This window comes from Elgaria multicarinata, chromosome 4 (genome assembly GCF_023053635.1).
Source record: "Elgaria multicarinata webbii isolate HBS135686 ecotype San Diego chromosome 4, rElgMul1.1.pri, whole genome shotgun sequence".
Taxonomy (NCBI): domain Eukaryota; kingdom Metazoa; phylum Chordata; class Lepidosauria; order Squamata; family Anguidae; genus Elgaria; species Elgaria multicarinata.
In genome coordinates, this window is record NC_086174.1 from 2552635 (window position 1) to 2566147 (window position 13513).

At 45.8% G+C, this 13513-nt stretch overlaps 1 protein-coding gene across 2 annotated transcripts in view; it reads left to right on the forward strand.

Annotated features, from left to right (window-relative positions):
- OTOF (otoferlin) overlaps positions 1-13513 on the forward strand; it is a 187287-nt gene that overhangs the window by 70992 nt on the left and 102782 nt on the right. For both annotated transcript variants that reach the window (XM_063123783.1, XM_063123781.1), the window contains exons 4-5: positions 8068-8167; positions 13029-13213. In XM_063123783.1, coding sequence (XP_062979853.1) covers positions 8068-8167; positions 13029-13213 — 285 coding nt within the window. The remainder of the gene's footprint in view (positions 1-8067; positions 8168-13028; positions 13214-13513) is intronic.

Genomic DNA, 13513 nt, shown 5'->3' on the forward strand with positions numbered 1-13513 from the left:
AGAGAGAGAGAAAAGAGGTTTTAATTAGTCATGATATCGCTCCTGCTGACTCCAGCTTGCGGGAGAGGGCAACGTTGCTTCTGACACAGTGTCCAAATATTGATATCGCTGCCAGAGGCTCCTCGATATCTGAGTGTCGTCCGCGTTAATTGCTGATAAAGAAACGCTGCAGGGTAGTCATTGTCGAAGAGACGTGCAAACGCAGACATGCAAACGCACGGACATTCTCCAGCAATGGGCTCTCCCACACTAGAGGCATTCAAGAGGCAGCTGGACAACCATCTGTCAGGGATGCTTTAGGGTGGATTCCTGCATTGAGCAGGGGGTTGGACTCGATGGCCTTGTAGGCCCCTTCCAACTCTGCTATTCTATGATTCTATGATTCTAAGGCAACCCAGCCTGGGCCGAATAATTGTTGAGGCAGCTGTCAGGAAAAAAAGAGCTGTCTTAATTAATTTTGCACCATGTATGGCTGTAGTTTCACCCACCCATCAGGGTACAATAGATGGGTGAGTGGGTGGTGGTGGGATTGCTATAGCATGACTTGCCCCACATTGCATGCACTGAGTTGTAGTTAGGATAGGGTGACCAGATACAAAAGAGGGCAGGGCTCCTGCAGCTTTACCTGTTGTGATGAAAAGCGAATTTCACCAGGTGCTGCAGGCACACAAATGACACCTGCTGGAATTCCTGTTTCTGTGCAACTTTTAAAAGATACAGGAGCCCAGTCCTCTTTTCCATCTGGTCACCTTAAGTTAGGATGGATTGTTTGGAGTGGATTAAAAAAAAATGAATCAGCAGGAAAAGGGTGGAGCAGCCCTCCTGTTTCCATTTCTGGACTCTGGATTCCTCTCTCTCTAGGGGCTGCTTTTCATTTTTAAAAAATGTGTATGTGTGTGTGTGGGGGGGTCAGTTGCACATATTTGGGTAGGACCCAAGGGTGTCTTGCCACCAGCTGTATTTATGTGGTGCTAAAGGAAACCAACCCTTGCACCACGTCCATGGTGCGTGGCAGCATGATAACAGCCAGGGAAGGCAACAGCAAACCACCCCACTATAAGGCTTGCCAAGAAAATGTCAGCGAAAGCTGGCGTCCCTGCAAGAGTCAGTAATGACTCAGTGCTTGCACGAGAGGAAAGGAAACCAACCCTTGCACCATGGTCCATGGTGCGTGGCAGCGTGATAACGGCCGGGGAAGGCAACGGCAAACCACCCTGCTATAAGGCCTGCCAAGAAAACGTCAGCGAAAGCTGGCGTCCCTCCAAGAGTCAATAATGACTCAATGCTTGCATGAGAGGAAAGGAAACCAACCCTTGCACCACGTCCATGGTGCGTGGCAGCATGATAATGGTCGGGGAAGGCAACGGCAAACCACCCCGCTATAAGGCCTGCCAAGAAAACGTCAGCAAAAGCTGGCATCCCTCCAAGAGGTCAGTAATGACTCACTGCTTGCACGAGAGGAAAGGAAACCAACCCTTGCACCATGGTCCATGGTGCATGGCAGCGTGATAACGGCCGGGGAAGGCAACGGCAAACCACCCCGCTATAAGGCTTGCCAAGAAAATGTCAGCGAAAGCTGGCGTCCCTCCAAGAGGTCAGTAATGACTCAGTGCTTGCACGAGAGGAAAGGAAACCAACCCTCGCACCACGTCCATGGTGCGTGGCAGCGTGGCATGAATTGTGCTAGCAGCCAGGTACTTTGGTCTCCTTTTCTTTGCATATTATTTTCAATTAATCCCTCTCTCCTTCCCTGTTAGGATTCCACCCTCATGCTATTGATACTGATTCCCTGCTGTGTTTCAAGTTTCTAGTCCTCAATAGAAGAGGAATGATTGTAGCTCCGTGGTAGAACTCCTGCTTTGCAGGCAGAAGCCCTCTAGGTCACTCCCTGGCATTTCTATATAGGGCTGGGAATGGTTCCCCTCTGTGACACCGTTGAACTGCTTCTAAGGCAATGCTGAATGGACCCATGGACTCACCTGGTTTAGCCCAGGTAGGGATGAGTGAGAATTTAGTTTCCGTTCAGTTCTAAGAAGTATTTACCCAAATTTGCAAAGATCTCTATATTGGAGATAAAAAGAAACTGAAATTTTAAAACAATTAAATGTGGGAGAAACTGAAATTGATTTGTCCCTCCAGTCTCAGGGCTTTGAGTGCTTTGCTCTTTAAAGTCTGGCTCAGAGTCCCTGGGTATTCAGCCGTGTTTGTGGCACTGAATCAGGGTTGCCGCCTCTTTTTTTCTGACAGCCGCCTCACCTTTAATAGCCACATGGCAGGCAGTTCCATGGTCCTTTCCATGATGGAAGTATTTGTACCTATTGAAGGTACAAGAGGCAGCTGTCAGGGATGCTTTAAGGTAGAATCCTGCACTTAGCAGGGGGTTGGACTTGATGGCCTTTTAGGCCCCTTCCAACTCTCCGATTCTATGATTCTATGAATTGGGCCAGTGTAGGGTGACCATATTTTGGAAACCAAAAAGGAGGACAACATGGTCACCCCCAAGGGGGCGTGTCCAGTACCAAGGGGGCGTGCCCACCCGAACATAGCCTTGGTCACATGTCTGATTTTACAGCACACATTTAAGACAAATCTTTTCTACATAACATTTTAATGTTAAAATCACTGAAATATGTTAAGTATATGAAAGAAATACTTGCTTAGTCATTAAAATTGTGTGTGTATGGCTATCTCAGGGTTAAACAGAGAAAGTCTATCTGTGGGCAATTACCTTGAGATAGAGGCTGTTCTGGGAACCTTGCCAAGATTCTAAGTTAGCCTCATCACAGCTGTATGTAATGTAGATAAGAATTGTGTAGATCTGTATATAGTTTCTCACTTGTGTAAAATGGAACTGATCACTGCTTACTGATCACTGCTCTATGATCACTGCTCTCTGTGTATGCCTCAGTGTGCTGATCTGAACTGATCTGAATTGAACTGCACAGAAGCCTGAAGGAAATAAACCAGCTCTGCTGTGTAAGACCTGCGTGATGTGTGTTTGTTTCTGAGCACAAACAGAATTCCAGAGAGAGAAAAGTTCTGGCACAATAACCCAACAAAGGTTATGGGCCCAGCCCAGTCCAGTCCAGGAAGCCTACGCCAGCCTAACCCAGGCAGAAGAACCAGAACTTGGTGGGAACGGTGCAGTATCAGAACCAGAACCAGGAGTCTGCTAAAACAGAAAACTGTTGATGAAGGAAGACATCAAGCTAAAGCCAGTGCTGCAAAGTGAAGAATAATCTCAGTCGGCTGACTCTGAGGAGGACTCTGAGCAGGAGGACGGTGAGATACCAATTCCTAAAGCAGAGGGAATGGCAGGAGCTAATATGTCTGGTTTGCATCAATTGTTGGAAAAGCTGAATGACTCTAACTATGCATTATGGTCTTACAAAATGCAAATGTATCTGATTCAGGCTGAACTGTGGTATGTAGTCACAGAGGATCCACCAGATAGAGCAGATCCACAGAATGCTAAATGGTTTAAGGACGATGCAAAAGCAATGGCAGTTATTGCATTAGCTGTGGAAGACTCTCAAATTTCCTTCATTCAGTTTTTGAATACATCAAAAGAGTGCTGGAATGCACTACAAGCTGTATATCAAAGAGAAACAGCGGGCAGTAAAGTAATTCTAACCCGGAAGCTGTATGGAATGAAGCTGAAACCAGGGGAGTCTATGTCAAACCATTTGAAAAGCATGAGAGAAATCTTCAATCAACTCAGGGCACGAGGGATGGAGTTTACAACTATACACCAAGTCTATGTGATTTTGTCAAGTCTTGATTCATCGTATGACGCGGTTGTCACCATGATGGAAAGTCAAGAGGAGAAAAATTTAACCCTTGAGTATGTAGCTGGAAAACTACTGGAAACCTATGAAAGAAGACAAGCTTCAAAACAACAGAGCCTTAAACTTCCTGTGGCTGAATTTCAACAAAGCCATAAATCTTCTGACGTGGTGGCTGCATTAAAGGCAAGGAAATGCTTTAATTGTGGTTCCACAGAACACTTAAGACGGGATTGCAACAAGAAGAAGAAAAAGCAGTCGACAGCAAAGTGGAGAGAAGAAAACAACATGAATGAAGCTGAATCAACAAAGAAGTGTCTTCTAGCAAGAGTCAAAGAAACAATGAATCCTTGGTTTTTGGACTCTGGGGCTTCAATAAGTATGGCAAAAGACAAACTTTCATTTGTAACCTTGGAAACTTCTACTTCAGAGCAAAAGTGTGTTACCCTTGCAAATGGAACAAAAATCCAGATTTGTGGTGTGGGTAATGTATATTTTGATTGTCTGGGAGTTGAACTACAAAGTGTTTTATATGTACCAGAATTGGAAACAAACCTTCTAAGTGTGTTTCAGTTAACAGAAATGGGGTATGAGGTTTGTTTTACTGAAGAAAATTGTACTATAAAACAGGGAAACAAGGTGTGTGTGCAGGGAATAATGAAAGATTCTTTGTATGTGATTAATACTTGTACAAAAAATGAAGTTGTAGCCAGCAAAGTCACAACAAAAACAATAGGCAATTGCAAACCACACCAAGAGTGTATCCATTTAACTCATAAAAGGTTTGGTCATGCTAACTATAAAACAATTTCTAAGATTCCAGAATTGTGTGAAGGGGTGAAAATCAAACCATGTTCTAACTATGTAGAATGTAATGTATGCAGTGAAACCAAGTGTCATAAGTCAAACATTCCAAAACATAGTGAGAGAACAACAAAAAGAATTTTTGAATTAATTCATGCAGATCTTGCAGGTCCTTTTGAGACAAGTCAAGGAGGAAACAGATTTTTCTTGTCTATTGTTGATGATTACAGTAGATTTGGATTTGTGTATGTGTTAAAACAGAAGAGTGAAACTTTTGGAAAGTTCAAAGCGTTTGTTAAGTGGAGTAAAAATAGATTTAAAGAACCTATAGCTAATCTAAGAACGGACCGGGGAGGTGAATTTCTTAGCAACCAATTTAAAAAATTCCTCAGTGATGAGGGTATACAACATGACCTTACTGCTCCATATTCACCATTTCAAAATGGAGTTGCAGAAAGGAAAAACAGAACCTTGCAGAACATGTTAAGAGCTCTATTGAAAGAGTCAGGATTGTCTAATCTGTTCTGGGCAGAAGCTTTGTCCACCTCAAATTATTTGTTAAACAGGCTTTACCACTCTGTACATGAAAAAACTCCATATGAAATGTTTTACAAAAGAAAACCTAGAGTGTCACATGTAAGGGTTTTTGGAAGTAAATGTTTTGCTCATATTCAGAAAGAAAACAGACCAGGAAAACTAGCTCAGAGAGGTTTGGAATGTAAACTGTTGGGATATGATACACAAACAAAAGGCTATCGTTTGTGGTCTCCATATCACAAAAGTGTAATTGTGAGCAGAGATGTAGTTTTTCATGAACAAATGCAGGAAACAAAACAGTATGTAAGTTTGCCTGTAGAACAGAAAGCTGTAGAAACAGAAGAAATTCCTGAACAATCTCAGCAAGAGAGGGAGGGGGAAGAAACTGTAGAGGAGGAAACTATGCCTGTAACTATGCCAAGACGATCAGAAAGGGAACGCAAAGCTCCAATTCGTTATTCAGATGAATACCAAAGCAAACAGGTTTCTCATAGAGCTTTACTAATAGCCTATGAATCTACTTCATTTGAGGAAATTCAGGAAATGGAACCTACAGAAGCTCAGGGCTGGCATGAAGCAATGTCAGAGGAAATCAGAGCAATGGAAAAAAATGAAACGTGGGAGCTAGTACCTTTACCTGAAGGTCGTAAAGCCATTACCAGTAAATGGGTATTCAAAGTAAAACAAAATGAGGAAGGACAGGTGGAACATTCAATGGTAAAACACAAAGAGATGCTTTTAAAGCTGGGTCTCAGATTGTAACACAATTTAAACAACATGCGCAAGAGGAGGACTGTTAAGTATATGAAAGAAATACTTGCTTAGTCATTAAAATTGTGTGTGTATGGCTATCTCAGGGTTAAACAGAGAAAGTCTATCTGTGGGCAATTACCTTGAGATAGAGGCTGTTCTGGGAACCTTGCCAAGATTCTAAGTTAGCCTCATCACAGCTGTATGTAATGTAGATAAGAATTGTGTAGATCTGTATATAGTTTCTCACTTGTGTAAAATGGAACTGATCACTGCTTACTGATCACTGCTCTATGATCACTGCTCTCTGTGTATGCCTCAGTGTGCTGATCTGAACTGATCTGAATTGAACTGCACAGAAGCCTGAAGGAAATAAACCAGCTCTGCTGTGTAAGACCTGCGTGATGTGTGTTTGTTTCTGAGCACAAACAGAATTCCAGAGAGAGAAAAGTTCTGGCACAATAACCCAACGTTTGTCCATCTCTCCAACAAGTGAGAGATTCAATGTATCTGAAATTAACTTCACTCACTCCTACTTTTGTAGGTTTTGCTGTACTTGGAAGCTTTTTCTATACTCTGTGTGTTACATTCTCCCCTTCCCTCAAATTTTTTTTCTGACTGTATCTTCACTCATTGCAAGCTGCTGTTGTTGTTAACAGGGTTTGCTACTGGCCCCAGATCTGTTTCAAATTTGGTATGGCTAAAGCTCTACCTAAATGCGAACATGGTACAAAGTTTCATTTCTTTATCTTTAAAAATGACGATTTAAAAAATAATAATTTTAAAACCTCAATTTTTAAAAAAAATCCTAAAAAATCAATGGATGAACGGATCTGTTTCAAATTTGGTGTGGCTAAAGCTCTAAATAAATCCTATTATGGTACAAAGTTTCATCTCTTTAACTTTAAAATTGACAATTTAAAAAATAATAATTTTAAAACCTCAATTTTTAAAAAATTCCTAAAAAATCAATGGATGAACTGATCTGTTTCAAATTTGGTGTGGCTAAACCCCTTCCTAAGAGCTACCATTGTGCCAAGATTCATGTCTTTATCTTAATAAATGATGGAGTTATAAGCATTTTTGTTAATTCCCATTAGAGCTGTTCTTTGAAAAAAATTCGGATTTCCCCTCCCCCTCCCGGATTTGCCATAAAAAAACTGGACAAATTCGGGCAAATCCGGACATATGGTCACCTAGGCCAGTGCAGATGGGAGAGGATTTCATTCTGTTTGTTACTGGTAGGAATTCTCCAAAATTCACCAAGTTCTTCAAGACGAACAGAACGTCATCGCAAAGAACCTTGGTGGCGGGGCCTGCTCTGTGGTGGCACCCACCGTCTGGAAAACATGCTTTGAGGTGGATTCCTGCATTGAGCAGGGGGTTGGAGTCGATGGCCTTGTAGGCCCCTTCCAACTCTGCTATTCTATGATTCTATGATAACCCTCCCTCGAGGCGGAAAATATAACATCTTCCAAACGTCTCCTGAAAACATGTCTTTTTAGACACACTTTACCTGGATTATAACTTTTTCTGGTTTTATATGACATTAAAAAAAAATTATATATAGTTTTATATTTTGACCTCTGTATATTGTGGTTTGAATTGTGAACTGCCCAGATGGCCTTGGCTATTGGGCAGTATAACTATGTAATAAATCAATAAATATTTGGGAGAGAAAAATCCAGTGAGAGCCCTTGTAGTGTAGTGGCTAAAGCTTTGGACTGGGAGTCGGGAGATCCGGGTTCGAGTCCCTACTCTGCCATGGAAACCCACTGGGTGACTGGTCACAGACTCTCAGCCCAGTTTACCTCACAGGGTTGTTGTGAGGATAAAATGGAGAGGAGGAGGATTATGTATGCTGTCTTGGGTTCCTTGGAGGACAAAAGGTGGGATATAAATGCAACAATAAATAAATAAATAAATAGATACAGGCGAGAGAGAAACTGACCAATTCCTCCTTTCCTGAAGGGCGACTGCCTGGGTCCCTGATGCTTACGGTTGTCTTCCTCTGTCTCAGTGACTTTTAAAACCACGTGCTTTTGCTCGACTATTGTCTCTAGGGACCCCATCGCTGCCTCTCCTCAAGGTCTTGGCGCTTCTGGGTTTTGTCCGGCCAGCGCCGTCAGGAGGGGGGGCTGGACGTCCAGTTCTCCCAGGATCCTCACGGCCTTCTCTGCTTGCTTCCTAGACTCATCGGAACCTTCCAGATGGTCTTGCAGAAAGTGGTGGAGGAAGGACAGCTGGACCTGACGGACACCTTGATAGACGACAACAACGCCGCCATTCGGGTAAATGTGGTGTAACGAGGCAAAGAGCGGCCAGAGGCCCTTTTCAGGAAGGCTCCTGGTGTGGACGGTCCTCTGGGTCGAGTGATGTATTTATTTATTACATTTCTATACCGCCCAATAGCTGGAGCTCTCTGGGCGGTTCACATGTATTTCTTGTCCTGGTGAAGGTGTTTCCTGGATGCTCAGATAACCGTGTGCCCATCCAGATGTGAGAAAGGAGGTGAAGGGATTATACGTGCTCTCCCTGCTCCTGACCTTTGCATGTTTGTTTTAGGGTCTGGGGGGAGCATTCAAAAAGTAGGGGCTGAAAAATGCCAGCTCCCCCCCACACACACACACACACTCAGCAATGCTTGTGCCCTGAAGTGGGTCTCTCTCTCCTTCTTCAGAACTGCTTAAGTCTCCCTGTTGAAACCAATCCATTGTTCCTGACAGGCAGGTGGTGAAAATGGGCTGCATGTGGAACTCCTTGGGATTTTGCAAAAATTCACTGGGAGTGCTTCAAGTCCCTGGAGGTTCTGCGGGTGCTCTCCAGCAATGTTTCCCTAGTTTATTTGAAGGTCAGAATACAGCTTACACACATATACGTAAGAGTGTCCATTTGGAAAGGAGGACTGGGCTCCTGTATCTTTAACAGTTTTACAGAAAAGGGAATTTCAGCAGGGTAGGGCTCCTGCAGCTTTAACTGTTGTGATGAAGAGGGTATTTCACCAGGTGCTGCCTGCGTACAAATGACCCCTGCTGAAATTCCCTTTTCTATACAACTGTTAAAGATACAGGAGCCCAGTCCTCCTTTCCATAGGGTCACCTTAGGAAACACCATCTCCAGGTGGAGCAGACCACGCTGTCCCATCCCAGCCTTCAGTCCCCTTAGACACACCTGGCTTTCCCTATTTGACTTAAACCATCCCTTGCCTTCCCATGTGCCCTGTACCAAGGTCTACACAGTGTAGTGTGTCGGGTTGGGTTGGGGGCAACCATCTCTTGCAGGTGCAAACAGGGAAAGTGATCCAGCCAACCTGTCCTGGGCATCCTCTGCCTAATTGGGTTGGTGCCCACTGGCTACTTGCATGGTGGCTGTCAGTCAAAGCTGTCTCCTGCCAAACAGCATAGAATAATCTGTTTTGAGTTGATCCTTCTGGCCCCTCTCCATCCAGTCATGCCAGTCCTTTTCCAGTTTCATTGGCTGCCAGTCCAGGTCTGGGCCTGATTCAAAGTGCTGGTATTAACATTTAAAGCCCTAAACGGCTTGGGGCCAGGCTATCTGAAGGAACGCCTCCTCCCGTATGTACCTGCCCAGACCCTAAGGTCATCCTCAGGGGTCCTTCTCCATGAGCCCCTGCCAAAGGAAGCGAGGCAGGTGGCTACCAGGAGCAGGGCCTTCTCTGCTGTGGCACCCCGGCTGTGGAATGAGCTCCCTGAGGTTCGTCTGGCACCTACGCTATATTCTTTCAGACGCCGGTTGAACACCTTTTTATTCTCCCAGTATTTTAACAGTCTAAAAATTCAATTTTAACTTTGCTGTTTTAACTTTGTATTTATTCACTGCTGCTGATTTAATCCTGCTTGTGCTTTTATATTGTATTTTATATTATGGTTTTATACTGTTGTTTTATACTTTGAATGGTCTTAATTTTGTGAACTGCCCAGAGAGCTTCGGCTATTGGGCAATATAGAAATGCAATCGATTGATCGATCGATCAGCTCTGAGGAGTAGCCACCAGGGGCCTGGCAAAAGTCTAGTTGCTCTCCTAGCTTCCTTCATCTAGATTTTAATTCCACCAGCATTTCCCCCCAGAGTTTGTTTCCCCTGTTTCCTTCTGCCTCCTCGCTACTTCTGCCCCCTATCCTATGTTTTACTTCTACTTTAATGAATTTGCTTCATTGCATGATTGGCTTGGATTCGTTTCTCTATCTGTACCTTCAAGGGTCCGTTGTTCCTCCACACACACCTGTTCCTCCCGCTGCCCAGGCCGTTGGAATCATGCTCAACAAATCTGCAGGGGCAAACAGGTGGGGCGGGGAGAGGGGCAGATGGGTGAAGGACTGGCCAGTGGAGATGGGGGCTTTAGCCAGCTGCCAGCTGCCAGAGTAGAGGGACATTCTGGCAGAATGAAATTTAATAGGGATAAATGCCAAGTTCTACATCTAGGAAATAGAAACCAAATGCACAGTTACAAGATGGGGGATGCTTGGCTCAGCAATACGACAAACGAGAAGGATCTTGGAATTGTTGTAGATCGCAAGCTGAATATGAGCCAACAGTGCGATAGGGCTGCAAGAAAGGCCAATGCTATTTTGGGCTGCATTAATAGAAGTATAGCTTCCAAATTGTGTGAGGTACTGGTTCCTCTCTATTCGGCCCTGGTTAGGCCTCATCGAGAGTATTGCGTCCAGTTCTGGGCTCCACACTTCAAGAAGGACACAGACAAGCTGGAGCGTGTTCAGAAGAGGGCAACCAGGATGATCAGGGGTCTGGAAACAAAGCCCTATGAAGAGAGACTGAAAGAACTGGGCCTGTTTAGCCTGGAGAAGAGAAGATTGAGGGGAGACATGAGAGCACTCTTCAAATACTTCAAAGGTTGTCACACAGAGGAGGGCCAGGATCTCTTCTCCATCCTCCCAGAGTGCAGGACACGGAATAATGGATTCAAGTTAAAGGAAGCCAGATTCCAGCTGGACATCAGGAAAAACTTCCTGACTGTTAGAGCAGTACGACAATGGAACCAGTGACCTAGGGAGGTTGTGGGCTCTCCCACACTAGAGGCCTTCAAGAGGCAGTTAGACAACCATCTGTCAGGGATGCTTTAGGGTGGATTCCTGCACTGAGCAGGGGGTTGGACTCGATGGCCTTGTAGGCCCCTTCCAACTCTGCTATTCTATGATTCTATGACCCCAACCGCTTTCCATGTGAACTAGTTAATTATGTGCGGTGGTGGCAGCAGGCAGAGAGCGCGTAAAGAATGTGCAGCTGTGTGGCCCACCTTGGAGTGCTGGTGCTGGCCATGGCCATGGTGCCATCATGGCAAGTGCCTCTCCCAGGATAGGATAATAATAACTTAGATAAGTCTAAGGAGGCGTGTAGTGGTGGATATGAGCTATGATGGCTAATGGAACCTCCATGTTCAGAAAAAAGTGTACCTCTAAATACTAGGTGCTGGACAGTTGAAGGCTTCTGGCCCTGGCTGTGGGCTTCCTGGAGGCATCTAACCGGCCACTGTGGAGCCCAAGATGCCAAACCAGGTGGGGCTTTCAGGCTGGATCCGGCAGGACGTTCCAGGCATCCTTGTCCTTTGCAGAGCGTCTCCCCGCCCAAACCTCTGCTAGTAAAACCTCCCTTTCTCTGGCTCGGTTAGATGCAGGACGCCTGAGCTGCAGCACACGGAGGAAGCCAAACCAGGAAAGCAGAGAGGAATGTGGCTGGCTGGCTTTCTCCCTTTTGTGTGGTTGCCATGGTTACTACATAGGGTGCTCCGGTATATGCAGCGCGGAAGTCTCGCTATACTGATACGACGCCGTGCGTGATTTTGACCATCGCCTCAAAAGTCCTGGCTGCTGAAATGTTGAGGAACCGCAAGATTCATGGCTAAAGCAAAGATGCTAGTCCTCACTGTGACCCAGACATAGTTCATGAAGGAGGGGGAAACAAAACCCACACGACTGCTCAGCAGCCAGCAGGGCCCAGTTACGGACTCCTGGAAGCTATGCTTCTGTTGATCCTTGTAGTAGCGCTAAGCCAAGTATCCCCCAACTTGTAACTGCATTTGGTTCCTTTTTCCTAGGTGTTTAACTTGGCATTTCTCCCTATTAAATTTCATTCTGTTGTTTTCAGGTGTTGCTCATGTACAGCAATGACTAAGAAGTACAACACCACAATGCTATGCATACTTACTCAGGAGTAAGCCCCACTGCGCCCAATGTGGTTCACATTGTACATCCTTTCCCAACCTGGTCCCCTCTGTGGGTATTGATCCACAACTCCCATCATGTCCAGCTAGTACAGCCATTGACCATGCTGGCTGGGGATAATGGGGTTGTAGTCCATCACAAGTAGAGGGAGCCAGCATGGGGTGGGGGGCAGCTGTACTAGTGAGTCAGCCCCATTGGACACAGTGGGTCTTACTCCTGAGTGAGTATGCCTAAAATAGCAGAGCGTGTCTGCCGTGTGGATGCGCCCCAAGGCTCAGTGCCTTGTGGAAGCAACATAGAATCATAGAATCACAGAATAGCAGAGTTGGAAGGGGCCTACAAGGCCATCGAGTCCAACCCCCTGCTCAATGCAGGAATCCACCCTAAAGCATCCCTGACAGATGGTTGTCCAGCTGCCTCTTGAAGGCCTCTAGTGTGGGAGAGCCCACAATCTCCCTAGGTAACTGATTCCACCGTCACACTGCTCTAACAGTCAGGAAGTTTTTCCTGATGTCCAGCTGGAATCTGGCTTCCATTAACTTGAGCCCGTTATTCCGTGTCCTGCACTCTGGGAGGATCGAGAAGAGATCCTGGCCCTCCTCTGTGTGACAGCCTTTTGAGTATTTGAAGAGTGCTCTCATGTCTCCCCTCAATCTTCTCCAGGCTAAACATACCCAGTTCTTTCAGTCTCTCTTCATAGGGCTTTGTTTCCAGACCCCTGATCATCCTGGTTGCCCTCCTCTGAACACGCTCCAGCTTGTCTGCGTCCTTCTTGAATTGTGGAGCCCAGAACTGGACATGAGTTGCTTTAACTTAGGTTGGCTCCTATTGGTTTAGGATCAGGAGGGGGAGAGGAGGTGGGCTCAGGTCATCGTAACGAAGGGTTTTTAAGAAGGGAGTTTCTGCGCTGGCCCTTCAGTCCGTGTGAGCCGACGTCTTCCTCTTGTTTCAGACCAGCATCTCCATCGAGATTAGATACCAGGCCATGGACGGCACTGTGGGCACTTGGAATGATGAGGAGTTCTTGGAGAGCCCCAACGCGCGCTCCGAAGGCGACCCCTACGAGACGGACGTCCTGCTTCCGAGTCACCGGCAGTCGCCCAGCAAGACCAGCGCTGCAGAGAGGGCGCTGCGGAGGTAACTGTTCAAATGCACGTTCAAAGGCAAGATGCAGGGCTGCGTCCCCTTCCTACCATGTGGCTGCATATGCCGCCTTCCCAGGAGCTGTCCTGTCAGTCAAAGATCAGGAGTTTCAGGACTGCAGGGGAGCTGTCCAACAGGGAGAGGCACCGAGCACAGCAAGGTTAGATGTTGCTTCAGCACTGGTTTGGCTTCTGGTAGGTGTTCTCAGGTGATGGCCCTAGATGGGTTATTTATGTCCCTGGAGCCCCATCAACACAAGTTCTCCTTCATGCAGCTCAGGGCTGGTGCCACAAG